Below are 27,132 nucleotides of genomic sequence, written 5' to 3'. Positions count from 1 at the left end.
CTAAAACAAGAACAAAGTCATGTTTACAACCAAAATTATACTTAATTTAAGAGACCAAACATTTGGTATCTTCTTGGGAAATATACAGTAATATATATATGAGTCTGTGTATTTGTGTGTGGGCACTCTTATCCCACCTGCTGATGTAGGAGGCCAATTGATCCCCTGTGATAGCAACCATACTGGGAGGCAAAGGTGTGTCAGTGGATAACCAGTATGAGTAGTCGTTACGAGAAGCATAGCGGCAGTTAGTTTCCGTATCACAGAAAAGGAAGGGCATAGTGGTGAAACGAGGGAGACAGCTTCCCATGGAACCTGAGAGACAGTTTTAAGAACAAGAATTTTTTATGATACAGAATCAGCACAGTATTTCTGGGCATAAAGGTTTTCATGCTCTTACCGAGGTCCTGCCCGTGAGCTCTTTCATTTCCATTGATGAAGAGGAAGGAGTAGCCAGAGTAGATAAAGCTGGTGCCTTGAGGGCAGTTAGGGACATGAATGCTCTGACTGTGTCGGGCTATCAGGAAACTGTCAACATAACCTGCATCAAATCTGCCTGGCAACCCTGGAGGACCCTTGCGGCCTGGGTTTCCAGGTCTGCCTGTTGGACCTGCAGCAGAAAAACACACCATTAATGGGAAAAAAAACTATAATGAAGTACCAAATCTTATGACCAGATCTTATGATGTGAGCAGTATTTATCCAGTTTTGAGATGGAAATCCTTTACTGAGGTCTTTGTCACTGCTAACTCTCACTGTTGGTCTGAGGAGATTGTGTTTTTTTATATGCTTTTCATACGCCAGCAAAGAACTTCACCCGGTGGACATAACACAAGGTTCATGTTCTCCAGCTAAAATCCCTCCCACACACAAACACAAATTTAACATAGTGTTAGTTCATGCAACTTCCTCTTTATGTGCTTGGTTTTTGGTATTGTTGATTTAACAATGTTCATGTATGTGTTTATGAATGATGAATGATTCATTTAACTTGTTAGCATTTGCTATAAACAGCCAATTCTTTGATCAAAGTGTCTCTGATTGATGTGTTTTTGGAATGCACAACCCAATTGGTGATATTGCTGGCAGAACTGAACCTGGGTCTTAGGAAGTGTTGTGCCACTGCACGACCCATACACCCTATGATATGGACACATGGAAAGCCTTTCAACCTTTCAACCCAAACACACACCAGGCAGTCCTGATATTCCTTTGTCTCCTTTGCGGCCGGGAAATCCAGGCTGGCCGACTGGACTGGAACCACGGACTCCCTTGGCACCTGGCCGGCCTGGAAAAAAACAAGATCGGATGTCGCAGAATGCAAAGAAATCCAGCTTGGTGGAATTAGTAGAATTGACAATTACCGTGTATCACAGAATGTTAGTTATTCATTTTCATGATATAGTTTTAATAAGCAAGAATGGATTGTCTATTCAGCAAAAGAAAAACACACACACACAATGATACTGTATACATTAGTTAATGGAATGATATTTAACTGACAAAATTAAGTGCAGTATCTTTGGTATTGCTTTGGACAATACTGTATGAGTAACTGAAGCTACAAAGTAGTGGCAGATCTTAAAATCACAATGCACAGATTGAGCCAAGATCAAATTTTGGACCTATATGGCCGGGTGGACCTGGTGGGCCAGTCCTCCCTGGGGCTCCTTTATTGCCAGGGAAACCAGGAAAGCCAGGGGGTCCTGGTTCATATATCACATCAGGAAACGCTGGTCGACCTTTGGAGCCTGTAAGGATAGCACAGTAATTAGAAAATTATTCCCCAAATTATGTAATATATGTATATATAGTACATATACAACCATGGCTGGTTTTCTGTAAAGTCTGGAATTTGCAAATATCAGTAGTGTGCTAGAAGTGACTTGTAAGTACTCAAGTGCTAGACAGGTTATCTAGGGTTAAGATGGAGAGGCAGTTTCAGTCTGGAAGACATGAAAAGAGCTCATTATTAATCCCAGTTATTTTGAATCATAATAAGAGAGTTTTTACACACCAGGTCGTCCAGGAAAACCTTTGATCCCAGGCCGACCAGGTGGGCCCGGTGTGTATCCAGGGTTTCCCTTTTCACCTAAAACACACAGGCTATAATCAGATTGCAAGAATTTTTACTTGTCTTCACACCCTTCAAGCAAACAAGCAAAACAAGTGGAATTCATTCTCATAAATCTTTTCTCTGTCCCCCATGTTTTCTGTCCCATACGTATTTCAATTGTGGAAACATAAATCAATCGTGGACTATTATTCTTCTGTGGTGACAGACCTGCCTTTGTCTGGGAAAGAATTGAAAGAGAGCACCTAATCTATAGGCTCAAGTTAAAATGACAAATTACCAGAGGGCCCAGGGCTTCCAGGAGGACCAGGGTCACCTCTTGGTCCTGGGTGTCCAGGTCTTCCTTTTGAATCCTGGGGAAGCGAAAGAAACAATGGAAGGTCAAAGATTAGACTCAAAGTATGGCAGTTAAATTTTGAAAGCTCAGTACTGTATATGTATGTATGTAATTGCAGATGATGCCAAAAGTGATCTCTTCTTGGTTAACCTGCTGAAATAAAAGCCACACTGTGAATAATTGATTAGTCATTATTACTCTGTGAGAGTGTTTCGAAAAGGCGTCATACTATGTCACTTGAGTTTGATGAAGAGCAGGTGTGCTCAAAACGTCACCTTGGTGCAATAAACACATTTTATCATACACTTTGAAAAAAAAAACTTTGACACAAAAATCACACCTCCATTGTAAAATACAAATATGAATGGAGTATGTAATGGAGACTTTATTTTCTCTATTTTTTGACAGGCATTTGCCAAGTACTCCTTAAAAATACAAGCTGGGGTAACTCACATTTGATCCTGGAGGCCCCGGATCTCCTCTGGGTCCTGCATGGCCTGGGATCCCTCTAGGCCCTATGTCCCCTCTGTCTCCTTTCAAACCAGGTATGGAGGGTCCTGGAGGACCAGGTAAGCCAGGATAGCCTATATACAGGGAAAGCAGAGACTGATATTACTGAGAATGATTATATTTTAATAAATGTGACAACTGAGAACCTAGCAAAGCATAAAAGGAACCAATTTGTTGAAATATCTTTTGGACTTAAAACAGATTTAAAAGTATCAATGTTCGTACATTATGAAGAGCAAAAGCTACACCAGAACATCTGGGTTATATCCCATTGCTCTTATTTAGCATCACTAGCTGTACAAAAAAGTTTATGTGAGACCCTTAAATCCTCTCGCAGTACATCCTCACCTGGGCTACCAGGATTGCCACGAAGGCCGCGGTCTCCTTTTGACCCAGGACTACATGTAACCCCTCTTCCTGGTGGTCCTCTCTGACCAGGGACCCCAGGTGGACCTGAGAGCCCTATGTCTCCTATTGGTCCAGGACTTGCTGTGCCAGGCGGGCCAGGAGGACCAGGATTCCCAGGGGGGCCTACAGAACAGAAAGAGAAGTCCATTGGTGTCAACAAAAGTACTAATTAGCAGTGAAGAATGGAGTTTTCAGTCATCAGTATTTTCCTGAACAGTGGATCTCTAAGTTATTGTCTCTTTTGTTAGTCAAACCATTTTTGTAAAAAGTATTAAATTGTGTCTTTTTAATAACTTCATTATTGCTCATTTGGTCACACTACCATGATGCAAATAGTGATGAAGATGACTTTTGAATGGGTGTGTGACATGTAACCTTCACATTTCAGAAGGTTTATGCAGGCTCTCATGAGAAATGTATTTTGCACTATGCATACAGTGCATGCACTCACATCACTAAGGTTGAGCCACTGTAGTGGCCCTGCCCCAGTCAAACAGGTACATTACAGTGCTAATATGGGCCCCATCACATGACAAACAAAACTCTCAATTTCATACATTGTTCGATATTATAAGAATATGTAAACAAATGAAGGACCTTTATGTACCTTTATCTCATTATCAAACTTCTAGCATATACATGTGTATTACTTTAATATTTGTTGAGTACAGGAAGGGACCCCAGTGGTTGAGTTTACCCAAATCTTATTTCTGCTCCCAAATTCAAAAACATTTTTCGATGAATGTACAAAAGTTTCCAAGGTAAGCCAAATGCCTTGGTGTCCAAGACAAATCCTTTCACATGGGCCAAGTGTGAAAATACAAATATATCTAAAATGAAGGAAACTGACGCAGGTATGATGTTTGTAAAAGTCTGGAAAAGGATGATGTCAATTACCTGAGACTCACCTGGTTGACCTGTGTCACCACGCCTACCAGGATTCCCTCCTCTCATGACTGTAAGGAAGAAATGGAAAGACAGGTAAGGTTTGGCTGCAGCCATGACTTTGAAAGGACATCACTTACAGGATGTGGATGTGCTCATAGAGCGACACAGAACATTTCATGGAGGATTCCTCTTACTAGTGTCTCCTTTTGGCCCCGCTGGTCCAGGAATCCCATCCTGGCCCTTGTTGCCTTTAGGACCTGGATTACCAGAGACACCTGGCAAGCCTGGGGGACCTGAGGCAAACAAATATGAAAAAAGGCTGGAGTTATACTTAAAATAGTAATAATACTTGACCCATCACCAATCTTTTAAATAGTAAAGGTTACACTGTAGGTTTCATTTGAAATTTAAGGTGTCCTTTTATAGTATATTTAAAAAACAAGGAAAGGACTTTGCCTGGCAGTCCATTGGGTCCTGGGTGGCCTTTGCATCCTTGGCGCCCATCTGAACCTTGAGGCCCTTGATAGCCTGGTGAACCTGGAATAGCAGTGTTGGGACAGAAGTGAGGTGGAGAGGTTAACAAAGTGTGACGATAAAATAAAACCAATCACAAATTGCCTTGTTTCATAATCAGTGGAAGTAACCATTTAGTCCATCAGGTCCTGGATTTCCTTTGACTCCACAGGTTCCTGGTGCACCTGTAGCCCCAGAAAAGCCAAGTTCTCCTTTCTGACCCTTCGTTGTATCAGTATTGCTTAATCCTGGTTCACCCTGTGGACAGGAGGAAGAATAGAGAGAAAGAAATCAAAATTATTTAAATTAACACATATATTTGCATTTATACGGATAGTATCTTACTAAACTGGACACCGCTCTAGTTCATCAGTTACAAAGACTCTTTTTAGATCAGTCATCACTACCTTTTGTCCTATTGGTCCAGGTGTGCCATATCCATGGTAGCTTGGCTCTCCTTTATGTCCTTTGGGACCAGTTAGACCTGATGAACCATCTGAACCTGGCTCTCCTGGGATTCCTTGATCTCCTTTTATTCCCTTCAGGCCTATGAGTGTTAAATTAAACAGTTATTTCAAGTAGGTACATTCAAAGAGACCATTATACATACACAGCTGCACAACTCTTGTCTGTAAGAAAAGTTAGGGTACATTTAAATGATCTAATACATGTCTTTTATATGTAAATGCTATATATTAAAAATATACTGTGACCCTCACTAGCTATGAAAATGAGAATGGTTCTTATGAATTCAAAGACACAAGCTGATTGTAAATTTGTAATTGTGCAGCTATATACTGTAGTATTATTACTTAACTTGTAAGAAACCAATATATGTGTATGACCTTAAACTAAAGTTTACGTCTTACCTGGAGGGCCTCTGATTCCTGGGTCTCCCGGGGCACCAGCGGGTCCTCGATTTCCTTCTGAGAGCGCTAGTCCATCAACACCTGGATCACCTGCTGGACCTGGACACAGATAAGCACAGAGCGCATATATAGTTTTGAAATCTGTTATTATAGCCAGATTGTTTGGGTGAATCAATATACTGATATAAAATTTAAACCTCTCTGTCCAGGTCTCCCTGGTGGTCCCTCAATCCCTCTCTGCCCTTTTGGTCCAGTACATCCAGGATTTCCAGGGGGACCAGCTTGACCATCTTGACCTGATGCAGTACAGTTAGAGTTAGAATATAATCACCAGCGCATACACCATACCATATAGCATAATAATAAGCCTCCATTTGTGGTTTGAGAAGTACTGTTTTCACAAGAAGAGTTTATTGTAAAGCTTACCTGGATCACCAGGGTCCCCTGGGGGCCCAGGGCCTGGTACGTCAGGAGAGCCTGGAGGACCTCTGGGACCTCTGGGACCCGGGTCCCCAGGAATGCCTGGTGGGCCCCAGTATCCTTTGGCTCCATTAGGGCCGGGGTCACCTGTAAACAATCGTGGGGAATAATAACTCTCTTTACTGAACATTATGAACACAGAGACTTTCAGCTGGTGGGCGTGGAATGGACATTCCTGTACAATTCAATATCCCAATGTGTGGAAAAAAGTAGATATTAGTCAAATGAAATATGAAAAAGTAAACAAATTAAATTGAATACATAAAATAAAGTATCTAAACATAATAAATAAACAATAAAACCAGTCAATATATCTTAATCAGGGGCTACAGAAAATATTTCTTTAAAATACATTATGTGCGTTCACTTTTTTTTTCATCATAATGGTTATTAAGGCATCTGTGTACAAACGGAATTCAATCAGAAAAATATTAAGGCTTGGGAAGGACTTAAGGAATCTTTCCTTATGTACGTGAAATGTACCTACAAGTATAAGTATAAGATTTGTCATGCAACTCAAAAGTTCATTATTACATTCAAATTTAGTAATAATGTTTTTAGGCATAATGTTATAGAATGTCCAGTCTTGTCATAAACAAACTTCTCTATGTCTCTCCATAACACAGATCAGGTGGGGCAGCGACAAAACAAATGCATAACTGTTTCTGTCTCAGTGCCACAAAAGGTGCATTTAACATCTATGTTAGGGATGCACAATATTGGATTTTTTGCCGATATCCGATACGCCGATATTTCCAACTCACTGTGGCCGCTTGCACATATTTTTTTCCAGATGGCTGAGGAGACTATTATGCATGCAAGTATAGATTGTACTAAGTATGATCAAGAAAGACAGTATATGAAGGAAGAATTTGGGAAGCCTGAAAACTTTAATGAACCTGCCAAGTGGGTGGAGCAGTAGTGTTTTCACTGAGTTCATTTGACAGACAGGATTAATGTGTAGGATTTAATCTCGGTAATGCACCTAATATGCTGGTTGCCAACCGCTGTTATAAACCAAAAAGGTTTTTTTTTTCCAAACAGAGTGGTACATCCTGTCAGCCGGGATGTTTCCTATCTGTGCAGCTGAACTTAGCAGCTCCTCGACGGACTGTTTCTCCCTGATGGTCCCGGTGCTTCCTCTGCAGGCTCCCGGTTTGTTATTCAAGTTAAAGTGGGAAGAAGCAGCGGGTCTGATGGGCAGCTTGAGTGAAGTGGAGCCTGCAGAGGAAGCACCGGGACCGTCAGGGTGAAACAGTCTGTGGAGGGAAGCACAGTTAGGTGGTGGAGGAGACAGCAACAAATCGGCCTCTCATAATCGGCAGAAATTGCAGATGCCGATATTTCATTGTAGAGCTTTTATCGGCCGATGACGTGCCGATAATATCATGTATCCCTAACCTATGTCAATAAATTTGGAAATTATTGTGGTACATGGTTAAATTTTATGAAACATTTTAAAATGAATTTCTCTGATCTTGTTAGAAAACACAGAATCGGAAGGGGCATAACCATGCTTTGTGCGAGTTTGTGTTATCTAATTGTGGATTCCAAAAAGGTTTCCCTTTTGGTGAAATCTCAGAGTGTTGAAGCTCTTCCCCTATATGTTCCTTTGTGCATTTTATGTCTGTTAATTTTATTCAACCAACTTTCAAACAAGGCACTTGAACATTAAATTTTGATAGCCTAAGTGATATTTCATTAACTCAATTATTCCTGTGGGAATAGCCCTTATTACAGACACATTTTTTTTTGTATTTGATTGGAAAACATTTGACTCCTAGGAAATTTTCACACTATAAATATTATCATCAAACAAAGCTGTAACAAAGATTATACCCCCTTCAATCCGGTTTTCTTTATATATTTTTTATTGTACAGTAATATTACCACTGTTCCGCATTACATCCTTATGTGGTGATAAGTTGTGAACATAACACAATTTCCAAAACAGTAAAGCCTGACTTTGAGTTTTTGAGTTTTACTGGCAATTTGGAAACAGTGTAGTTACACCCCATTAGACACTTCAAGCCACCTAAATTTTTAAATATATCGTGTGGTAAAAAATTCCATAATGATTCTGGGAGTTCCAAACATTTTTTAAGCCATTTGATCTTAAAGGTACAATTTCAATAGACAGAATCTAAGATTTCCAATTCTCCTTCCACTCTCTCTAAACAAAGTATTTCTTTTTTAAGGTGATGGTGTCTATTTTTCAACACAAATTTGATAAATAAATACACCATCATAATTTTGATCCACAAATACAACTACAATGAATCACCCACAAAAGGAAGTGGCAGAAACCTCCAGATTGTTTGAGATCTAACATAAAACTTTGTAACTTTGTTAATGTAGCTCTATTTGTGTGTAACAGTATACATATAGTGATTTACTTATTTGTGAAGGTGTGTGTCTGCATTTGTGTGTTACCTATTTGGCCTGGTGGTCCTAAAATCCCAGGCAATCCTCCTGGTCCATGTCCTGATATCCCGTCTAGTCCAGGGTCTCCTCTGAGTCCTGAAGAAATTCAAGTGGAACATTTAAAGACATGCTCTAAATACAATTCTACAATTCTGTACAGAAGTAAACTACAGCACAGAGTCTGTACATTGTCACAGAGTGCATTGCAGTGTTGATGTGTACTTCTTTCTGAATTGTAAGCTTTGTTGTAAACTACAATGTAAGGTTCTCTGTTATCATATAACTATCATTGGTTTATTTTCATTACTTCTTAAATAGCAGACACAACTTCACTGACTGTTCTACACGGATATGATTTGATGAGCACACATGTATACAGGAGAAAAATGTCACATTCGACTAAATTTGCCTATTTATGAACATAACAGCATGGCAAGAAATCTGGATTTGCACTTTGACTGAATATATTCTTTTCAGATACAGTACGCTGCTTTCTAAAACGCAAGTTAGCAAAGATAACAACTTCACACACATCACATCTATCTTGGACTGAACAACTGAACATCATTAGATGAGTGTTTTGGGCTCTTAGAGAAACAATGTTGTACCTGGTTGACCAGGCAGGCCATTTTGTCCCTTGATCCCTTTTTGTCCATGAGACCCTTGTGAACCTGGCACTGATGACCCAGCTGGACCAGGCTCACCAGTGGAGCCAGGATGACCAAACCCAGGTAAACCTGGGTTTCCCTTCACACCAGGCAGGCCATCAGATCCTGGGAGAGGAGAGACAAAGAAGAAGAAAGGAAGGAAAAAGGAAGAAACTGTTTAAACTTGTTGGACAGAAATGAATCCCAAGGGAAGATAATAGTCAGAATTTTTAATTTTCATCTGTATTCAGTGTCCTTCTGGAGTTCCTGGTAAAGTACATCACATGACTTCAATGCACACTGACCTGGATATCCTGGATCACCATCTGGTCCAGCTGGTCCCTCTGGTCCAGGTGAATTACATGAATCTTTAGTACCTGGTAATCCTGGGGGCCCTATAGATCCTTTATTACCTATATGTAGCACAGGATAAAGCAGTAAATAGATGACTATAGGTTTGTGTTTGTGTGAATGTGTATGCATGCATCTCATTACATCTTTCTGACTTGTCTGCAGGCTCCAGTTTGGTATTCGGTGCATGAGTACCTTTTTCTCCTGGGAAACCACTATTGCCTGGTGGGCCAGGGTTCCCAGGTCTGCCAGGGGTCCCAGGATCTCCTTCAGGTCCCTGTGCTCCGTCTTCACCTGGAGGCCCTGCAGGGCCTGGGGGTCCAGGGTATCCACGGCCACCCTCACCCTGAAAATCACAAGTATAGAACAAATTATTTGTTTTTTTATGTACTTTCAGTATGACATTATGCGGTGGGAAGTAATGCTGGGTAACTGTCGAGACTTTTTACTTTTCAACATGAATTCCACACACTAATGCACTGCGTGCAAGTCAGAGGGAGCTATCTATGGTACTGAAACAGCATTCAGCTCCCACTGAAGATTCCTTAAAATTCTACACTCAGAGGTGAAATTTCATTATCCTTTACACAGAAGTAAACTGTTATTTTCTTAAAAACATCATCACAGTTTTCTTTAACAATCTATTGTCATCATACAGTATCAAACCAAACTTCATAAGTAATAGAGCATTACATTACATTAATGTAATGTAATTCAAGGAGCTTTCATGTATTTTTTCCTGTTTTTCATCTGAGACTGTATTAAATATTGTAAATCCTTGAATCAGGAGTTAAAACTGGATGTGTATAGTCCATAGTCTACATATACACTGTATAGCAGATTTTTCTTGTGTGTCTGACCTTCAGTCCTGGAGAACCAGGAGGGCCTTGTTGACCTGGCCGACCAGGCAAGCCCGTACCTGTGATGCCTGGGTACCCTCGCTGCCCCTTGTCACCTATACAAGACACACACATACACATACGCACACACACACACACAGAAAGAGAGAGAGAGAGATACACACACACGCACACATACACACACACCCAGATACACAAGCACACGCACACACACACACACACAGACTGTTAAGCTGTTTGCTGTTTCCATTTCTATTAAGATTTTTACACAAAATGACTTGAATCATGTAAAAATTATCTACGGGTATAGGTATGTGGGTAAAGACAAAGGTACTGTACATATGGCCTTTTTTGCTTGAGCTCAATAGCATACAGATTACCTTTCTCTCCTTTGATTCCCGGCCTTCCAGGGAACGACACATCACCTTTTTCTCCTTTCTGCCCTGGAGAACCTCGTATCCCGGGGATACCTGGGCTACCATGCTGACCTGGATATTTGTAGGTGAGTATGAAAGACACCTCCATCATCTGCTGTAGGGTTACATAAAGACCATCCATCCATCATACAGCCATGGTGAAGTTACCTGGGCTTCCACATGAACCACGCAGACCTTTAAAGCCAGGTGGCCCAGGAATTCCTTTGAGGTGGTTGTGGCTGGGTTCCCCTTTCTGGCCTATCAGTGAAGGAGGGAGAGAAGAAAGGGCTCACAATGGCTGTCAAAGTTTCTGTCTGTCTGTTTGTGTTTTATATATAAATGTCTTTGTCAAACTGCATATTGATCAAGGTGATTATTTACCTGGAGATCCAGGCGGTCCAGGAAAGCCAGGTACCCCAGTATCTCCCTGACTTCCTGGAAGTCCAGGAAGCCCATATCCCACTGGCCCAGGATAGCCATCTGGTCCCTGTTTGCCCATAGACCCCGGTAGACCTGGGAAACCAACATCTCCTTTCTCACCAGGGAAGGGATACTAGAGAGTGGATGGAAAACTTGTTCCAGCAATCATTGAAATTACCAATGGACTCTGGCTGATAATCTATAAACTCTAAAGAGCCAAAATGTGACACCAAATGGCAAAGAATAGAATGTCAAAACCTTCTCACCGGATCCCCTGGTGGGCCTTTGTGGCCTTTGTGGCCTGGTAACCCACGAGTCCCAGGATGACCATCTTCACCAGGCCAGCCAGGCTGTCCTCGTTCTCCTTTGTCTCCCTTTATCCCAGGGCTGTTGTAGGAATACGATTCTCCTTTTTGTCCACGGAGGCCTGGAAATCCTGTTTCACCAATAGGACCCTTCAGGGAGGAGTGATTGTTTACAAGTTTTTGTAGAAGACAAAAACAACAACAACAACATTAACAACTTTAAACTACTGTATTAAAGACATGTTTTCGTACTTGTATTCCAGGTGGGCCTCTAGGTCCTGGGAAGCCTGGATCACCTTTGGGTCCTGATCCTTGATAATATCCTGAGTGAAAGTAACATATAGAATGTGTATTCCAGTTATAAACTATTTATACTCACCACTATTTCCAGTAAAACATAATAATGCATTTGAACATGGATGGACAGAGTTGGTGGAATCTGTATGTTTTCATGCGGTGAATGGTTTTACCAGGGGTGCCAGGTGGACCGGGGCGTCCCGGTGGTCCTGGAGGTCCTGGTCCGGCACACTCATAACAGGCCTCCCCCTTCTCTCCTGTACGGGATATAACCATAGGAATATTTTCGTGAGTCCCATTTTTATTAAATTGTATTATATTTTCCACATCTTAACTTTTTCTTTTCACTTATTCTAGTCCAGACTGTTGGATTGACTAAAAGAAAAATGATGAAATATTAAAGGGCTGCATAAAATGCTATGTAGCAACAACAGCATGTATCAGTCAACCAGCAGAGCAAATTAACAAATGCAAGTTAGTAGGTCTAAAGAGATGTTCAAGCAATTTGAAACAAATTAAGTGGCTATCTATGTATGTATAACACTAAGTTTCATACCTTTCATTCCATATGTCCCATCATATCCCATTGGTCCAGGCATACCCCTCACTCCCTTCATTCCTGGTAGACCCTTGACAATCCTGTTATCTATAGTACAAGCAACATCAACAACAAACTCTATCAGGTTACCCAGTATACCACATTTATACCAAATGTGAACAGTTGGGAACTGAATCCAAATTTCTGTATCTCCATGTAGGTTCTAATAAATGTTGGCTTGTTTGTTAAACACAAAGTGCATGAAATCATCCCCAGCCTCTGCATTAAATGAGTGGTTGTATGATCACAGGCAGAACTATTCATCATGCAACTCAACAAGTTGCGAAAGTCTCATATTACATAATGAAGAGTTGTGTCACCTACTTTACTTTTATAGATTGTGTATGAGGTTGAATAGACCTTGAATGACTGAGCACAAGCTAGCTCTGCCTGTGACCATAGAACTAGATTGACAATCCATAACTCTCATGTAAAAAAGGTTTTTCATGCAAGTCAAAAAAGCACTTAAGATATTACTAGAAATATTACTTTAATAATACATTTGTGTGGCTTTAAAGCAAATGCTCTCTTCTGACCAATGTAAGGTGAGCAATGTCCCACATAGGCACCATATAATAGTGGAAATAAAACAGCCCCTTTTAGCCTATAACTGTTAATATAAGAGTTTGAAATTCCTGTGTAGACACTCTTGTATAGTAACTAGAGGCTGGCAGGCTATAAATAATATAAAAATATATATATAAAAGAAAAGAGAAGGAAAGCTTTAACTGAAACCCCAAAGTACTTTCACCCATGTAAGATGTCTGTAGAGAAAATCAAGATGCCGGTATTACTGAAAGTAAATGCAATACCACTATTAGTAGTATGAGTAGTAGTAGAAGTAATAGTATTGGTAGTATTTAGTTTATGAATACTGCATCTAATTGAAAGGGTAAAACATCTACACGTACTTCTGTCTTCAGGAGGTCCAGGTGGGCCTGGCTCTCCAGGAGGCCCTTGATCACCAGGATCCCCATCTAGACCTGGGAGTCCAGTATAAATATCCCCTGGCTCCCCAGCATCCCCTTTGGGGCCTGGAAAGCCATTGGGACCAGGTGGGCCTGGCAAATAATTCCCAGGTAATCGTCCTGTATAGTGTTAAGTTACAGATGGTTACCAATATATTGAGGAAAAACTAAAGTCATACATCTTTATTCTGTACCTTTGAAATACAACTCATTGGAGTGATAGACAGACAGACAGACAGATAGATAGATAGATAGATAGATAGATAGATAGATAGATAGATAGATAGATAGATAGATAGATAGATAGAGTGAGAATGGTCACTTCACTGCACACCTGGAGGTCCATCAGGTCCAGGAAACCCCACAACACCTGAGAAAAGAGTAGAAACTTGTGTAATTTCTGTCTGCTATATGCAAGTCTGCTGCAGGAAAGCAAATATTACAGAGTTATCAGAGTTGTAACCATTACTACTACAACAAGTTAATTTGCTACTACTCAAGCATGGCTAACCCTGACTTTAATAATAAAATAAATAAATAATAATAAACTTAATTTACAGAGCATTTTTCATACAAGAGATGTAGCTCAAAGTACTTCACAATAAAATTAAAAAAAATGCAACACACTGAAACAAGGGCAAATAGAAATTAGACAATAAAAAGACAGTAAATGATAAAATATATGAGTGAAAGTAAAAACAGAGACAAGTAAGAATAATAAAAAAAGAATTAGTATGAAGACATTAATTAATAGGTTTTCACTTATCCTCTAAAAATGTTGACAGAGCTCTTGGGAGGGTATTCCATAATTTCGTAGCATAGTTAAAAAAAGCTGCACTGTCTATTTTGTTGTGCGTAAATTTATGTGTATAAAGACAGCTTCCCTGAGCAACCTCGAAGGGCAAATAATATTTTCCTGATACATAATCTCCAAAAGTAACAAAAAAATTCCTCCCTTACAGCTAAGGAGCCAGTTTAAAACAGGATATCATGGTAAATTGTGTTGAACGCAGCACTTAGATCCAAAAGAATCAGAACAGAGACCTTATTGGCATCAGTGCTAATTCTGAGGTCACTAACGACTTTCGCAAGGGCCGTTTCGGTGCTGTGGTTGGCCTAAAACCTGATTGAAACATTCCAAAAATGTTGTTTTCATCCAGAAAAGTATTAATTTGGATAAAAACAACTTTTTAAGTTCCTTGCTTAAAAAAGAAAGATTTGATATAGGTCTATAATTACTTAAAACTTCACTGTCAAGTTGTGGCTTTTTCAGTAATGGTTTTACAGCTGCAGCTTTGAAGGCATCAGGAAAAATTCCAGTTTCAAGTGATGTGTTAATATCTCTGACAGAGTTAAAAACAATTAAAACAATGTTTAAAAATTGTACTGGGGACAGGGTCATGACAACAGGTAGAAGATTTACTCTCTGTTACTGTCTTGTAACAATTTCTGCTTTAACAGAAGACACATGATTGGTAAAGAATGTTCCAGATCACATTTTGCAGGAGATGCTTGACTGAGAAGGTCACAGACTGGGTCAGGATTCAACAGTCGATTTACAGTTGTGAACAGTGTTCTGGAGTTGTTGCCACCGACTTTAGCCTTTGCTGCACTGATCTCTCTGTGTTTCATCTCACTATTTGTCAGTCTGTTTATTATACAGCATTATGTTCATCTACCTTGAGGCCCAGGGGGCCCACGTGGTCCTGGGGGACCAGAATCTCCGCAGTATCCTTTCAGTAGTTCAATCTCCGGTACCTGTAAACAAAATGTCAAGAACCTTGGAGTGAAATCATGAAATAATAAAATAGCTGGATTCACTTACAGAACACAATGTTACAATGTACAAAGATCATTCCTCATCATGGTTACAAATGATGACAAAGACTGAAATACTAGTTTTGCCTACTGGCTCTATCCATGGCTTGCATAACACATGTTGGAAATAGATCAAAATACCACATGAATAATAAGTAGAAACTTATGATAAAACTCACTTCTCCAGGTGGACCAGGGGGACCCCTATTTCCTTTTTCACCCTACGGAAGACAAAGTATACAATCAAAGCATGATGTAACAAAGCATGCCAACCACCAACAGACTCCATATTATTTTTGGCACTAAATGATCACTGACCATCCCTCCTGGTGTCCCTGGATATCCTGGATGACCTCTGAGGCCAGCCCTTCCCTAAAGAGAACTATGTTATATTCAAATCCACACAATGAGTAAGCACACGCACATGCGTGTACGCACACATTAGCCTAATGGCTCTGCATACCACATTGGTAGCACAGTCGCACAGTACCTTTAATCCAGATTGTCCAGGATCACCATCCTTCCCTGGCTTTCCCTGCAAGGAGAATTAAGGACAACTGTGAGGACATTTGGACATGCATTGAATCAGTAGGCTGTGCTTTCTATAAATAGAATAGTTTACAGAGGGCCTCAGGCATTGTTTTCCCCATCAAATAGCTATTTTGGGTTATAGGCCACATTACATACCAATAATTATAAAAGCCCCAAGGATCAAGGGACAAGGCATGCCGCAAACAACTACATCGGCTTTTCAGGATTAAACATGCAAATTTCAGGGTCAAGTCAGGCTCAGATTTCAGATTATCAGTTATGTTGGGTGGCATTGCATTAACTCCTAAAAAATGCAGCATAATAGCTGAGTGACATTGCAAAGTTGTAACAATCTCAGTGTGGAATCAGACTAAGATTTCCTCCCAGTATTGAGCCCTTTCCCTTGTGTAATTTTTACTTGTATTGTGGGTCCAGATGGGATAACTTTAAATTTAACTGGGACCAAAGCTATTTTCTTGCAACAGAATTATGATAGAATGACAAGGGTTAGATCAATGACAAGTCTTGTTTTTTCTTTTCTTTTCCTCCCTTTCCCTTCCTTCTCCTGTTTAATGGCAAATGACATTGAGTTTAATGTTGTATTACTGCCCTCTGCTGATCTTTCTTATTAGAGGGCAACTTCCAAGGTTTTATTGATAACCCTTCAATGCAAAGTGATGTGGTAAAAAATTTCTGTTTGAAGGATGAAAGATGGTGCAACAGTTAAATAACAGTTAAACAGTAAATTTAATAAAAACTGTTTTGAGACACACACATTTCATATTTATGCATAGTCACAAAGTGAGGTTTAAACGAAAGATGGGAAGTATTCGCTTACTTGTGGACCCTCCTGTCCATTGTGTCCCTTTGATCCTTTTGTGTTATAGCTATTACCAGGATCCCCCTGAGAAGAAATTGAAACAAAATAGCAATCTGAGAGAAATATAAACAACACTAACAAGACAAAACAAGCATCGAGGTTGAGGAGCTTTTGAGATTTTAAAAGGCATTACAGTTTAAAATGTGGAAAGGCTGAGGCTGTCATTTGTGTAAATTTTTAAAAGATACTTACTCGAGCACCTTTGCATCCTTTTTCTCCTATATCCCCTTGTGGTCCTTTTATTCCCTGAATAAGAAATAAACTGCAGGTTATGGTTCATTAGTTCCAATGACGGCACTTGTGGCACTGGGGAACTGAACATAGTGACATCAGTCAGTCTGTCAGTTGGTCACTCAGCCTGTCTGTCCAACATTTATACGGACTGCATTGTTATGAAATTTTGCATGAATAACCATGATGCTCAGTACATGATTCCTGATGATTTTGGTGATCCCTAATCTTTTGTCCTGCACTGTCATGTCCAAATGTTCCTTTGAACCAACATATGATGCAGCAAAAAATATCCTGAATATGGTCAGATTTCCATGAAATTTGGTGTGGATATTTATAGTCCCTGAAGGATTAATTCAAATATTTGACCCTATGACCTTTCCTCTTGTGTCACCAACAGGCCACAATTTCCAGTTCTACACAAGAAATATTTGCAATAACTACGATGAAAATATTACCATGAAATTTACTGAGCACTGATGTTGTTGAAAGACTTTTCATTTTGGACACTACCAGTTTTTTCTCTAATACCAATTTCAGTTCACCCTAACAGCCTCTGTCTGAACTCATCTTTTCCTTTTCCTTCTTTTTTTCAATTTACTTCCAGTTACCTTGAGTGAAAGCCTAAATGAAAAGCCTGATGTTCAATCAGCAACTGCAAAATTTGGAAACTGTCCCAGCTAATGAAGTGTGCTACCATGGGGCTTATGTTTAATTTCGATGTGTGAAAATACATGGTGTGAAACGTGTTGCCTCCATTACACTGGTTACGTCTCAAATTGAGTTTTTTGGCACTATCATAGAGGCAGTTGCAACCCATGAAATCATGACAAGATGATCGACTACAATTTAGTGATGGTTTATGTGTTTTACAATGATGATAGATGTATACAAAGATGTATGATATATTATTGATGAAAAATATTGTTAAATTATAACTTGCTTCAATGCAGCCATGATATTGCAATTCCGTTATCCCCAAACACCACTCTGTGTAATATTTAATTGCTACAGTGATCTGACCTCAGTCTCTTACTGTACCTTTAACACAGCAGCCTCAGAGAAAAACTCCTTAATCCGACCAGGTGGCCCAGGTGGGCCTGGTGGTCCTCGCCGCCCCTACATCAAGAAAAAAGAAAAATTGAGATAGAACATAATGTATACAGACAATGTTATAGTATGAACATGTCACAGAAATAGTCAGAAGTAAAAAAAATAATAATAGTAATGGCACAATGTTCAATGCAACATCCTCTCCTCTTTGATTCAATGTAACTTATATATTACACTATAACAGTGTATTAAAACATAAATTACCTTCAGTCCACGAGGTCCATGGATACTGCGCAAGCCTTCTTGACCCTGTAGTATGGGACAGCATTTGTAATTTAACTTGTATAAGTAACCTGGTTTCTCTGCATCTAAATGTTTATCTAAATGTGAATCCTTTATTTTGCAGTTGCAGTACCCATGTTGACCATCCTTGTTACTGCAAACTTCCACTGATATTCTTCCTTTCATACAAATCCAGTCACCATCATTTTCACCTAAGGAGTTTACTGATCACAATACACTCCAAAATACTGCCCTTCTGATAAACAAGCACTGTGTCCAACAAGTAGTAGTTACTAAGGCAACAGGTCATCACTTGCCCAGTTGGTGTGAACATTGCCAATGATGATAATTGGAGCACCTGGCCAAATAAATAAATAAATAAATTAAACTAAAAACCTGCACTGGTGGTTTTCAAGTGGTTGACTTCAACACATTACCTTAGATCCGGCAGCCCCTGGATGGCCAGGAAATCCCTGTTAATAAAGAATGTGATATCAAGCATCACATACTAAACTTTTCCATATATCTGTACAATGCAACTGAACAATTTCACTCACATCAGCGCCCCGTTGTCCTTGGTCTCCTTGTGGTCCAAGCACTCCACGGGAACCTGGATCACCCTAAAATACATGTAGAAAGAAATTCAAATCATGTGCCGCTTTTTATTTCTCCACTTTAGGGAAAATGTTGTACAAATGATTTCTAATGCAACTAAACAGTTACCGGCTCTCCTTTCCTCCCAGGTGGCCCAGGCTGAAGTGTCACATCTATTAATACCTGAGATTCACCCTGTCAAATGGAGGAAGCGAAAGTATTTAACATTTAAGTTGTGGTTACAAATATTTGATAATAACAGTTGTGCAGTAATATTGGAATATGTTATAGTACTTCTTGGTTGCATATCGTAGGCTTCGTCACTCATTTCTATGTATCTGTGCTCTCTCACACTCACAAGCCTCATTAAAGTGCTAGAATGGGCCCAAACTGCAAATACTGCAACTGCACACCTTTTCAGTGTTGACAATGTAAAAAGGGATAAGATAGTGTATAGATAGATAGATAGATAGATAGATAGATAGATAGATAGATAGATAGATAGATAGATAGATAGATGTATTTGAACATGTGTTTTGGCTCATGGTCTCTAGGAGAGATTTTTACCTTGGGAACCACAGAGATGTCACAGAGAGTGTCTCACAGGTCTAGCATGGTAAACCAAATGAATCTCTTCCAGTAGTTTCTTTAATGCAAACGTGTAGAGTGGATTCTTCCTCTGTATTAAGTGGCTGCAGTTCTAGGAAATGCCTCATATCCATTCCAAGGACCAGGGGTTGTAACCCAATCAAAGCAGTCTGACCAAGCACCATGTGAGAACACAGCAGTGTGACCCACTACTGGAAGAACTCTAATAGATGGCATATATTCAACTTTAGGGACATATGGAACATGGCCATGGAAAACTGGAAGACTGCAGTCTTCTGGCACCATTAGTTACAGCATGCTTTTGCTGTCATCACATTAAACATAAACTGACAGACTGAGCAGGTGCATGCAAATTAAGTCAGTTAAACAAAGACGAGTAGCTGCCTGTGACAGAACATCATCATGATCACTAGAAACCTCAATTTCTGATACTGTTAGGAAGTCTACAATGTGGTAACACTCAATGCTGTTATTCTTGTGCATGAAAGTGAACATAAACTGTTCCCAACAGTTTTTGTACCGATAATTAGCTTTGAGAATTAATGGATTTCCTCCTCCAGATGTAAGTGGAAGGACAATTCTTACAAAAGAAAAGAAAAACAAAGAAAAATCCTTAAACAAATTATTGGTCTCACATGGACTAGGTACAAAATTAGCTTTGGGAGCATGGGGAGGCAGAGAAGGCACCTGCTTTTGCAGTGTCATGCTATTTTTTTTCAGAGTACATCAGGATGCAATTTCACCCTTCCTAAATACAAAGAGTACTTAACAACTGGCCCTGGGTGGCACAGCATAATTTTATTACCTTTGGTCCACGCACACCTGTTGGACCCTGTAAAATAAAAACAAAGCTGAAGCAAAATTTGAACAGTGAATGCATTTCTGGATGGTTATTTTTGAGGACAGCACTATACAATAGAAGACTGAAGTTGATGAGAAGTGTGACAAACCATAATACTGATTATAACATAATCATAAATTGTTGGAATTTCATGTCTTACTGGAGATCCATCAATACCATGGGCCCCAGGAATACCAGGATGACCATCTTCTCCCTAAAAATATGTAATGTGTTACAAACATGCAATGTATCAAGTATCACAAACCCTTTTTAAGCATTAATACATTTCAAAATATGTGTTCTTTGAGAGTAGAAAATGTGTGATTGAAAGGCTCACTTTGTAATAACATTCAGGTAAAACCCCATTATGCAAGCAACTCACAAATGAACCAGATCTATTTCGAGAAAGACATGCAATTATACCACTGTTAATATGTAATATTTTCTTACATCAGTTCCATTGCAGCCTGGGGCTCCTGCAGGGCCTGGTTCCCCCTGTAAACCTGGGACACCCTGTAAGAGAATTTCAGCAGAAATTAAAGTGGTAACATCTACAAGCACTTGCAGGAACATACAGGTCCACAATACACTTATCAGGTGGTAAACAGAGTAAGACACCTCACCGGTAAACCATGAGACCCAGCAAATCCTTCTTTGCCCTCTGGTCCCTGTAAAGATAGTTTAAAAATGTGTTACAGAATGGATCCTTGATCTACTACAATGTTTGCACTTTGTCTATACACACAGTACACATATTATTCATAAGCCATTTCAATCATAACTTAATTTTCACTCAGGAAGACATCAAATAAACACCCAACAAACACCTAAACAGACACAAGCTTGGATAGCATGGTAATGTTACCGGATCGCCTTTTGGGCCCTCAGGTCCATGAGGCCCAGTGTTTCCCTGTCAAAGACAACAAGCCATAATTAATCTTATCTAGTAAGATACAGCATAAGCATAAAAGTATTGTAGGTAGGTGCACAACAACAAAGTGTAATTCATCACAGTCTTGACACAGTTCAAGTCAATGTTGCCCTCTGTCAACATTATTGGATCTGTACATACAGAGAAAATAAGAGCGAAGGAGCCTCAAGAGCCAAACTGAAAGTCTACCTTTGGTCCCATAGGCCCAGCATGACCAGCAGATCCTCGATGACCCTCTGCCCCTAAGGGACCTGGATCACCTGGAAAACCCCTGTCTCCCTGTGTGTGTGAGTGTATTTGCGTGTGTGTATGTGTGTGCAAGTGTGTACATGTGAGAGAGAGAGAGACACACACACACACAAACAGAGCAAGAGAGAGAGAGATAATTTCAAATTGTACAAATTTCCATTTGTAAATGTTGTCAATAATATGCTGTAGTTTTGTTGAACTACTGCTGCAAACTACTATGTATCACTATGGGATTGGTGCTTAATAAATAACATATCTGCTGCTGAAAAACATATGCCCATATAGAATCGATTAATTACAGACCATTCTGATCACCACTTTCTATGTTGTTTTGCTGGTCATTATAGAAAATACTGTATGTTAACTCCTGTATTTCCAAATATTGTCACTCTACAAATAAACCTGTAAGAGCAAAAGAAAGCATTAGTAACATTAAATACAGTTAAAGACTAAGTTGTTGTCAAAGGTAAGTCCATGTATTATAAAACCTATGTCACAATTCCTGCTTAGGCCCTGTGTGTGTTTCCTTGCCCTTTCGGTCTTTTTCCCTGCCTTCAGCCCTTCAGCACTCTCTGCTCTAGTCTTTGACATTTCTCCACTTGTCCACCAGATGCCCCCAGACTTCCTGTTCACCACACCCACCTGCTCACCTGTTGCCACAGTCTGCGTGTGCTGCCCATTCTTTCATCAGATCCTCAGTACAAATACCAGTCTCTATCATCCATTCCCTGCTAGTTCCAGTGGTTCCCAGCTACCAGTACTAGTTTCCCCTGGCCTGCTTTAGTAAATACCTTGTCCTACCATAGGTACATCTCAATACTCTTAATTTATGTCTCGAGAGCGGCCTTCACGGAAGTCTTTTACTGGCCGACACGCCCCCTTATTGGATATCAGTTATTGATTGGACGCTGCAGCTGATCAGACTGATCTGATACATCACTGCAGTTTCATACCGAAGTGGAGACAGATTACATTTTAAGTGTATCATTCCCAAGTTTTATGTTTTATTTGTTTTCTGATTCATCATAATTAAAAATCTGTTAATTGTCGGTCTGATCAACAAAAGAACCATAAACAACTTTCTTCATTTATTAGAAAGATTTTTTTTTCATGATGTTATTTCCTCCATTAAACTGTTTCTTGGCGACAGACAGACTCTTCTTTAATTTTATCCATAATAACAGTTAAACACATCTATATTTTACATCATTTGTCATCATTTCCATTCAGTCACATGTGAGGCTGAAAATTCCTGAGCGTCGGTTTGATATGAGTTAAATCATTTCCATTTGCCCTGAAACATTTAGCCAAATAAATATTTTCCAGTGTTCAAAAGACACCCTGATCATATTCTGGGTTATTGAATGATGAATTCACTATCAGGGTTACCAAAAAATACAGATGCAAATAATCAATAAATAGGCTAGTATAAACGCATTCCGCGAGTAGAAATGGTTCCTGTGCCTCTGAGCAGGACACAGTATAAATGCAGAATGCAGGTTTTTATTTAGGTGTTTGTTAAACAGGTAACAGGCTGCAGAAAGGAAACAGCTGCTCTAGCGGTGATAAGTGCGCACCTTTATTAGTGTCAGCACAGTGCACATGTGTGCAGACACAAACTCCATCAGAAGTTTCTACAGTTAAAGCCGACTGACAGCTGATCCAGCTGTGATCAGCTGTCGCCGTCATCAGAAACGGACGTCGCTTCACATGACGCTTCAGAGGAGAGGACGTCTCATGTCTCTTAAAACAAATTTCCTCATTTCCTCTCTCCTCGCTTGGTTTCCTTGCGTCTCTCCTTGCATCCACGGTGGGAGGGACTAAGACGCAAGGAAAAGACGCAAGTGAGGGAAACGTGCATGTAATTTAAGAGACTTGGGATGTACCCCATGTCCCTGTTTCCTTGCCTCTGTATGCCTGCACTTGGGTTCACCTGCTCCACCCCCACATAACAACCTGTCAATAACTCTGGAGGTGATAGCAAGTTCTTTTGATATTTTACAGTATTTTGCAATAACTGTTTATTTCTTAATTACAGCTCAAAGTTAAAAAGCTAGTTGAGAAAATATTAAATATATTTTTTCTCTTTGTTATATATTTTGAATTGATGGACCTAACATTAGCTAACACTGCAATTGATAAAATGACTGCATACAGTCACCAGATTTTGCTGAATCTGTCCTTAACAGGTCTTTTTAACAGAAGATGTTTTGAAAGTACGGGTATAAATAATAAATTCAATGATGGTTGAATTCCATTTAGCTACTTCAGTTTCAGGGTCCTGGTATTGTACATTTCTGTCTCACTGTCACACTGTCATGGCTCACTGGGACTCATGGAATGGATCAGAGCCATCATTAGTGCTTTTCCTACTATGAACAGCCAAAATTTCTGCTGTGAAAATGCCTATTAGGGTCTGCTTGGAGGTTAATGCAAATTGATTTAAAATCAACCAGCTGGTCTCTCTTAACAGGGTTAAAATGATTATGAAAGATGTTGAAACAAACTTAATAGGAAGCTACTTAAGCTTTTCTAAATATGATCTATTTGGGATCTGCACCTAATCTGACTAGTGTAACATTGGACAGCTGCACTTGAAGTACTCAGGCATTTTGATTGTGAAAATGGCTGTATAGTATGTTGTATTCAATGCAGTGTTTGTGTTTGACAGTAACATTGTATAGCCTGGTGCCAGGTCTATTTGGAAAGCAGTTACATTTGCTTTAGAGATGAATAATAGTATTTGTTTCATAGTGACAACAAATATAATTCTTTCATATAATTATGAAAGAGGATGTTTTAAGAAGTGATAAATTAAGAAAAATTACATCTTGACATACAGTATACTAATGTGTCATTTGCATAAAATGTGAAGAGTGTACTAATTTCATTTTTATGTAAATAAATAAATAAATAAATTGAGCAGGCACACCAGTTCACACAATGCCAAAATTGTAGTGATTCAGTTTCACCTATAGTACATGACCTGTTGTGTAATGTACTTGAGACATTGGTAAAAAAAAATAATAATAAAAAAATTATGTAATATAATATAAAAAAGCAGTATTTGCCAATGGAAAAGTTTTTTGTATAAACTTCCATTTGAAAAAAGTAGTTGTGTGGCACATTCTTTAAAACTGAAAGGGGCATTATTCATTCAAAGTGAACACCAGCATTGATTCATTTGATGATGTTGTGCACAGACAGGAGATGATTCACTCACCCTGTTGCCTTTCACTCCTTCGCATTTGCACTTTGATCTTCCTGAGCAGACACACTAAAAAAAAGTTATAACATTATTCAAAATGTATAAAGCAGTGGTTCTGAAACATCTTCTGTCACACCTCCCTTTGGAAGCAGAATGTGCCTCCACATCCCACTGTAGACCAATTCAATTTTTTTTTATCAACCATTAAAATATTGAGGGTACTAGGAGCAAACAAGTCAAACTGAATATGAGCAGGTATGATCCTTTTCACCTTTGCAAGAGGTACTGTTGTGCAGATGAAAATATGCTAATCTCATTGAGTTTTTAAACACAGAAATTACAATGGTCTCCCGTTATAGTGACAATAAACCTGAGGGCAAGATAAATATGTCAATACTCTCTTGACTTTGGTTTTGTTTAGCTTCACTGTCATACTTCACGTTGTTTTGCTGTTTGAATACATTTTTGTATGAAATCATTCTTGTTCCCACATGAATCAATTCAATCAGATTCAGTCCGCTGATTCAAGTGATCAAACAAATTGTTGCTCTGATGGTGGCAAGTGCCACCTTTAGAAATATTATGTTAATCAATAAATTGTTATTTGCCCAGTGAAGAGAGTTTACTTTGGAAGGATTTGTAGAGGATTTATGAAGGCAATTTCCCTAAATACCATCTATCGCTCTCCAGGTTAAGAGCCTGTGTCTCTGTTTGACACGGTGGTATTTAATTGAGGCCAGTAAATATTACTGTTTATCAGCAGAGGAGAATGTTCGCTGAAGCACACTAAAAGGAGGAGTTACACTGTGGAGGGTTGTCAATAGGCTATATAGTAGGTCAGCTATAGGCTATAAACCTCTGATATCATGAACCTTTATCAGTTTACGTTAAGTTATTTCATATTGGTTAACTTTTTTCAATTCACCTTAGCCTAGTGGAGATCTAATTATAAACCACAGTGCACTCCTCCTGGATAAACAGAGGAAACACTGGGTACAACTCAATTTCTCTTATACCTTAAATTTGGCTTATTTATTAGTGTCCTTTTTACTGTAATTAATTCACTTTCCTTGTGACATGAAATGGTAATCAAGAATTAAACTGATTGGACATTTTATATTTGCATAATAGGGCAGGAGGTGCATTGTATTGCCAGTGGCTACACTATAACAGCATGCAGATTTTTCTCATCATTAGTGACCTTTAGTCTTAATAGCTGATGCTCTGTGATGTACAGAAGAGGCTACACTCAATAAATAACATCATAGCTTGTGTTTATTACAAGCTTATGGCAGGGGGAAATATAATATAAACAAGTCAACTTGGACCTTTATATGTTATAAATTATTCTAAACTTATTCTAAACTTCTTTTGACACTGCCATTCACTTTGTCAGTTCAATTTGCAAGTCTCTTATCATATTGTTATTATTTTTCTCCATATTTAAGCAGAACACTCATTTAACACGTACTGTACATGTCTCTGCTAACTTTTTCTTCAAGCTGTGGATGTGTGTTTTGGTTATCTTCAGTCACCTCTAAGTTTTCCCTCTCCCATATCCTGTCCTCTCCCGTAAAAGAGGCCCACTACTATGGCAGCGCAGAAATTTGCAAACAGACGACAAACAAACTCTTCTCCTCTGGATACAAGATGTTTGCAGATAAGCACAGACATTACAGTTACAAACACACCACAGTGTTGTATATCAAAGTGAAGGCTGTGAAGAATTACTGATCCTAACATTATACACAACAGGAAATATCCAAGGAACATAGTGTTGCAGATTGATGCTATTTTTCAAAAAACTGTTATTTAGTGGATTTGTTTTTTATGGGACCTGGGAGAGATACAGGAAGAAAAAGGTAAAGTTATACTAAACAGCATTAATAATTATGTAAATAATAATAATAATAATAAAATGTTACTAATGCATTGCTTAAAAGGGTAAGTTGAAACTACTATGATGGAAGATGAATGGAAAACATTGCTGTTTTTCTTGAACAAACCAATCAACCACTGTACTCAGCAACTAAACAAAGTCCCTGCGGTCTAATATCAAAGAAATAACAAGCAACAATATGATCCAGAAAGGATCATAAATAAGACTGTGTTCCATGTGTATATAGTATGCAGCACAAAGGAAAAAGTCAGCCAATAAAAAGTTTGCATTTCAAAACCTATGCAGATAGCAGCCTGCTCTTGGCTGAATTAAATCAGACCTTTCTACAATGTTATGTCAGCAATAAAAAAAAAAAAAAAAAAACATCTTACATTTTTGGCCCCAGTGCCCATCAGCATCACAGCAAACAGGATCAGAAGAACTACAAACACTGTCCTTCCCATGGCTTTTCTTGCTGCAGTTACATCAAAAGCTCATGAGTAAGACACCTCAGGTCTGATGATTGTCCGAGCGTCCTCCCCAGCAACAAGCCTTTACATCCATCCACTCCCGGGCTATGGATGATGTTAAATCAATGCAACAGTTAGGTTAAAATTCTCCATCTGGGTTTCAAGTACCTTCATAGTCAAAACAGCACAGA

At 39.2% G+C, this 27,132-nt stretch overlaps 1 protein-coding gene across 2 annotated transcripts in view; it reads right to left on the bottom strand.

Annotated features, from left to right (window-relative positions):
• LOC121907903 (collagen alpha-5(IV) chain-like) overlaps positions 1–27,105 on the bottom strand; it is a 29,091-nt gene extending 1,986 nt beyond the window's left edge. The window contains exons 1-49 of one of the 2 annotated variants that reach the window (XM_042427409.1): positions 26,864–27,105; positions 24,608–24,661; positions 21,325–21,414; positions 21,070–21,114; positions 20,828–20,872; positions 20,655–20,717; positions 20,365–20,418; positions 20,169–20,195; positions 18,884–18,949; positions 18,718–18,780; positions 18,598–18,633; positions 18,143–18,187; positions 17,867–17,944; positions 16,787–16,840; positions 16,553–16,618; positions 15,674–15,718; positions 15,502–15,555; positions 15,363–15,404; positions 15,045–15,123; positions 13,700–13,735; positions 13,309–13,485; positions 12,356–12,445; positions 11,973–12,056; positions 11,755–11,825; positions 11,464–11,652; positions 11,159–11,330; positions 10,946–11,035; positions 10,742–10,849; positions 10,362–10,456; positions 9,697–9,847; positions 9,456–9,563; positions 9,112–9,276; positions 8,513–8,599; positions 6,026–6,166; positions 5,797–5,895; positions 5,600–5,698; positions 5,138–5,277; positions 4,862–4,988; positions 4,674–4,754; positions 4,412–4,510; positions 4,238–4,285; positions 3,270–3,452; positions 2,865–2,995; positions 2,355–2,427; positions 2,018–2,092; positions 1,626–1,751; positions 1,193–1,288; positions 401–610; positions 138–315 (exon numbers count right to left, since the gene is read on the bottom strand). In XM_042427409.1, coding sequence (XP_042283343.1) covers positions 138–315; positions 401–610; positions 1,193–1,288; positions 1,626–1,751; positions 2,018–2,092; positions 2,355–2,427; positions 2,865–2,995; positions 3,270–3,452; positions 4,238–4,285; positions 4,412–4,510; positions 4,674–4,754; positions 4,862–4,988; positions 5,138–5,277; positions 5,600–5,698; positions 5,797–5,895; positions 6,026–6,166; positions 8,513–8,599; positions 9,112–9,276; positions 9,456–9,563; positions 9,697–9,847; positions 10,362–10,456; positions 10,742–10,849; positions 10,946–11,035; positions 11,159–11,330; positions 11,464–11,652; positions 11,755–11,825; positions 11,973–12,056; positions 12,356–12,445; positions 13,309–13,485; positions 13,700–13,735; positions 15,045–15,123; positions 15,363–15,404; positions 15,502–15,555; positions 15,674–15,718; positions 16,553–16,618; positions 16,787–16,840; positions 17,867–17,944; positions 18,143–18,187; positions 18,598–18,633; positions 18,718–18,780; positions 18,884–18,949; positions 20,169–20,195; positions 20,365–20,418; positions 20,655–20,717; positions 20,828–20,872; positions 21,070–21,114; positions 21,325–21,414; positions 24,608–24,661; positions 26,864–26,935 — 4,607 coding nt within the window. In that variant the 5' untranslated portion in view covers positions 26,936–27,105. Of the gene's footprint in view, positions 1–137; positions 316–400; positions 611–1,192; positions 1,289–1,625; positions 1,752–2,017; positions 2,093–2,354; positions 2,428–2,864; positions 2,996–3,269; positions 3,453–4,237; positions 4,286–4,411; positions 4,511–4,673; positions 4,755–4,861; positions 4,989–5,137; positions 5,278–5,599; positions 5,699–5,796; positions 5,896–6,025; positions 6,167–8,512; positions 8,600–9,111; positions 9,277–9,455; positions 9,564–9,696; positions 9,848–10,361; positions 10,457–10,741; positions 10,850–10,945; positions 11,036–11,158; positions 11,331–11,463; positions 11,653–11,754; positions 11,826–11,972; positions 12,057–12,355; positions 12,446–13,308; positions 13,486–13,699; positions 13,736–15,044; positions 15,124–15,362; positions 15,405–15,501; positions 15,556–15,673; positions 15,719–16,552; positions 16,619–16,786; positions 16,841–17,866; positions 17,945–18,142; positions 18,188–18,597; positions 18,634–18,717; positions 18,781–18,883; positions 18,950–20,168; positions 20,196–20,364; positions 20,419–20,654; positions 20,718–20,827; positions 20,873–21,069; positions 21,115–21,324; positions 21,415–22,034; positions 22,252–24,607; positions 24,662–26,863 lie in introns of those variants that run through there. The other variant, XM_042427410.1, reaches the window with a different exon arrangement.
• Between the last annotated feature and the right edge of the window lie 27 nt (positions 27,106–27,132).

This window comes from Thunnus maccoyii, chromosome 12 (genome assembly GCF_910596095.1).
Source record: "Thunnus maccoyii chromosome 12, fThuMac1.1, whole genome shotgun sequence".
In the NCBI taxonomy this organism is placed as follows: domain Eukaryota; kingdom Metazoa; phylum Chordata; class Actinopteri; order Scombriformes; family Scombridae; genus Thunnus; species Thunnus maccoyii.
Note: the sequence above shows the minus strand (reverse complement) of the source record. Positions and strands in the feature narration are given on the sequence as shown.